Genomic DNA, 4,047 nt, shown 5'->3' on the forward strand with positions numbered 1-4,047 from the left:
CGATGGAGATGGTTACGATGAAGATGATGATGACGTTAGTGGTGACTACGACCAGGATGACGTTGATGATGATGATGATGATGATGATGATGATGATGATGGTGGTGATGATGATGATGACGGTGATGACGATGATGATGATAATTACCTCAACAATGATGACAAGGAGCAAAATTCCTGTGGTACTCAGTCGTTTATATTATCAAATATTTTTTCATTCATTCATTCATTCATCCATTCATTCATTCATTCATTCATTCATTCTTTCATTCATTCATTCGTTCGTTCAATTTAAAATCACCAAAACACTTTTTTCTAGTTATCAAAATGCAATTAATACTATAACGAATTAACATGTTCGGTTCATCATCATCATCATTGTTGTCGTCATCATCATCATCATTGTCGTCATCATCATCGTCATCATCATCGTCATCATCACCTTCAGTTTGTTAATATATCTTATTATTCAAGTTATTGTTTACACCATCATCAACAACAAAAACATCAACAACATCCACAACATCAACAACAACATCAACAACAACAACAACATCACAGTGTCATCATCGTCACATCGAAAATAATTTCTATCGTTTGTTTCGAGTGTTGCTGTTGTTGATCCTTTTGTTGGTGACGTCATCGTCATTATCGTGCAATTTTGTATTATTATTATTATTATTGTTGTTGTTGTTGTTGTTGTTGTTGTTGTTGTTGTTTGATGGCGACGAAGAAATGAAATAATCGATGCCATTGCTATTCGAATGCTTCCGATTCGGAAAATCGCAATTATCTCGCTGCTGCTGTTGTTGCTGCTGTTGAGCCGGATGTTGTTGAAGATGTTGTTGAGGATGTTTCTGATGTTGTTGTTTTGTATGTAGTTGTTGTTGCTGCAGCTGCTGATATGGCGACAGCTTCTCATCGGCACCTTCCAGTTTGATCGTTCCGTTGTTCTCCCTCCCTCCCTCGTTCATCTCTTCAAGATTTTCATTATTATCTCCTTCATTGGCTGAAGCTGCATTCGAACCCTCGCAATGTGTCTTCACGTGTTTCGTCAGGTGGTCGCTTCTGGTAAATCGCTTGTTGCAGAAGTTGCAAACGAACCTCTTGTCGCCCGTGTGGCTGCGTAGATGTCGTTGCAGCTCGTCGGATCTTGTGAATCGCTTACCACAGAAGAGCCAGTTGCAGACGAACGATCGCTCGCCTGTGTGCCAGCGCAAGTGGGCCTTCAAATGCGACGTCTTGTTGTAGATCTTACCACAGCCTGGTACGTGACAACAGTGTTGGATCGATTTGCGCAAATATTCGGCAGCCGGACCGAGTTTGTCGATTTCCTGGCAGTTGGGGCAGTCGCAGTTTGGTCGGCCGGCTGGGTAGCGTCTGGCGCCGGTCACTCCACCGCGAGAGGCTGCCAGCTGTTTGGCGGAAAATGGAGTGTGGATGGAATTGTCAAGGAAGTAAGAATTGAAATCGGTTGGGTACTTGATTTTCGGAAAGTTATTCAATTTGTTATCGACCGATTCGCTCTTATCTAGCTGCAGTTTGTCGTCGGTGTTTGTATTTGAAGTAGCGTTGCTGTTGTAAGGAAGATTAGCTGAGGAACTCGAAAGTGAACTCGCAGTTGTAACTGCTGAGTTCAGCGAGAGAATGTTCTGCAAGTTGTTACCGCTACCTTTCTCCCCACAACTGTTGCTGTTGTTAATTACACCGCCCATACTACCAACGCGATGGTGCAGCAGTTGTGGCTGCAACAAACTGCCACTACCACCTCCAATACTTCCGGGGTAACCGGAAGTTGAAAAATTGTAAAAAGCATCTGGCAATCCGAGCGATGACGAGAAAGATGAACAATCCGTGAGCCACGAAGTGGAACCAGTTGAAGGATACATATCCCAAATTGAAGTCCCGATGTTGTGGCTGCTGTGGTTGCTGCTGCTGCTGCCACTGAGAAGTGTGTGGTTTGGGGATGCGATTGTTGAAGTGGTGATTGACTGGCCAAAGAGATAGGGTTGATGGTTATGAGAATGAGGGGGAGGAGGAGGAGGAAAAGGTGGATACAAGTAATTGGGGGGATGGTGGGGGTGGTGGTGGGGGTGGTGGGGGTGCTGCTGTTTGATGAGTGAAGGTGATGCGGAAAAAATGGAACGCGATAGCGATGATGTTGATAACGACTGTGACGATGACGATGACGTCAGTTTGGCAGATGTGATGTCTTGTCGGCCTGTTGCAAATAAAGTTGAAAAAAAAATTGAAGAAAAATTTCTTTGCCACGCGTTAAATGTAACTCTAGAAAAATTGTAATAAAATCCACATCATCACCGTTAACATTTCTGCCAATTCCATCATCATCATCGTCATCATCGTCATCATTACCATCATCATCGTCGTCATCATCATCACCATCATCATCACCTTCGTCTTCGTCGTCGTCATCCTCTCCATCGTTAACTTTATCATTCACGTCATCGTCTGGATTATCATTCTCATTGTTGTCATCGTTAATATTATCATTATGATTATTATTGTTATTATCGCGACTGTTATTGTTATTGCTGTTGTTGTCGTTGTTGTTGTTGATGATGTTGTTGATGTTGTTGTTGCTGTTGTTAGAGTTAATATGCGTTAATTGGAATGGCCAAGAGTCATAGAAGGGGTTATTAAACCGCTGATATACGCTGGTAAATGTTGAGCGGGGTGTCGTCAGATAGCTTCTATTAATTATGTTATTATTATTATTATTAAAATTATTGTTGTTGTTATTATTGTTATTATTATTACTGTTGTTGTTGTCTTTTGTGTTGTTAGATTGATGTTGTTGTTGTTGCTGTTGGCGTTGTTGCTGGTCGATACAGGCGTAAAATGGCACTGGCTCCATTTTTGTCTTTCAATGCTTGCTTGGATTCGGTGTTTGTCGTTGTTATTGTAGTTGTTATTTTTGTTAGTTTATTATTAACATTGTTGTTGTTGTTGTCGTTTTCGTTGTTGCTGTTGCTGTTTTTGTTGTTGTTATTGTTGTTGTTGTTGTTGTTGTTGTTGTTGTTTTTGTTAGTATGACCAGTTTTTCAACGTTTCCACTGAATGAATAAATGATCAATGATCAATGAATAAAGTATAAAAATAATAATTAATAATATTAATAATAAATAATATTACTAACAATAATTATAATAATAAATAGTAATAATATTAATAAAGATAATGATAATAATGCCTGTCTGAACTCGTTCTAGTAGATAGAACCAAACCATAAAAAGATTTCTTCAACTCGGTTCATATCGATTTATATTTTATTATATATAAATCGATATATATATAAATTTTATATATATTATATATTATATTTTCAAGTAAAGTAGATTTGTAATTATACCAGTCGGCATGCTGGTGTTTGTCGGTGCTTGTTTGTATTGTTTTGTATTGTTAACTTGTTTGTATGTTTTCCAAATTAGAAATGTGTGTGTGTGTATTTGTAAGTAACTGTGAGTATATCTCTTAGTATATGGCGGTAGTATCATTCTACTATTTGTCGGTATGTGACGGTATTTGTATTCGTCCATCTCTGTATCGGTATTCGCATTCGTTCTTTTCTGTATCGGTATTCGGTATTTGTCCATCTCTTTATCGGTATTTGTGTTTGTCCATCTCTGTATCGGTATTTGTATTTTTCCATCTCTGTATCGGTATCTGTATTCATCCATCTCTGTATCGGTATTCATATTCGTCCATCTCGGTATCGGTATTCGCATTCGTCCATCTCTGTATCGGTATTCGCATTTGTCCATCTCTGTATCGGTATTCGTGTTCGTCCATCTCTGTATCGGTATTCGTGTTCGTCCATCTCTGTATCGGTATTCGACCATCTCTATTTTAGTATTCGTAATCGTCAGTTTAACGGGTCTGCCTGTGTTAGCTTATTTGTCATTAATTCGAATGTTTTTTTGCGTGAATTACAAATTTTACAAGTATAAATTAGTAAATAAAAAAGACAACAACAACATCAACAACAACAACATCAATAATAAAAATAATAACAATAATAATAGTATT

At 38.6% G+C, this 4,047-nt stretch overlaps 1 protein-coding gene across 1 annotated transcript; it reads right to left on the reverse strand.

Moving 5' to 3' along the window:
* Window positions 1-977: 977 nt before the first annotated feature.
* On the reverse strand, window positions 978-1,382 carry HELRODRAFT_126349 (hypothetical protein; the record flags this gene model as incomplete). Its single annotated transcript, XM_009023003.1, has 1 exon — window positions 978-1,382. A coding segment is annotated over one exon (405 nt), but the record flags the coding sequence as incomplete, so codon positions are not given.
* Between the last annotated feature and the right edge of the window lie 2,665 nt (window positions 1,383-4,047).

Source organism: Helobdella robusta (assembly GCF_000326865.2).
Source record: "Helobdella robusta unplaced genomic scaffold HELROscaffold_34, whole genome shotgun sequence".
NCBI lineage: Eukaryota > Metazoa > Annelida > Clitellata > Rhynchobdellida > Glossiphoniidae > Helobdella > Helobdella robusta.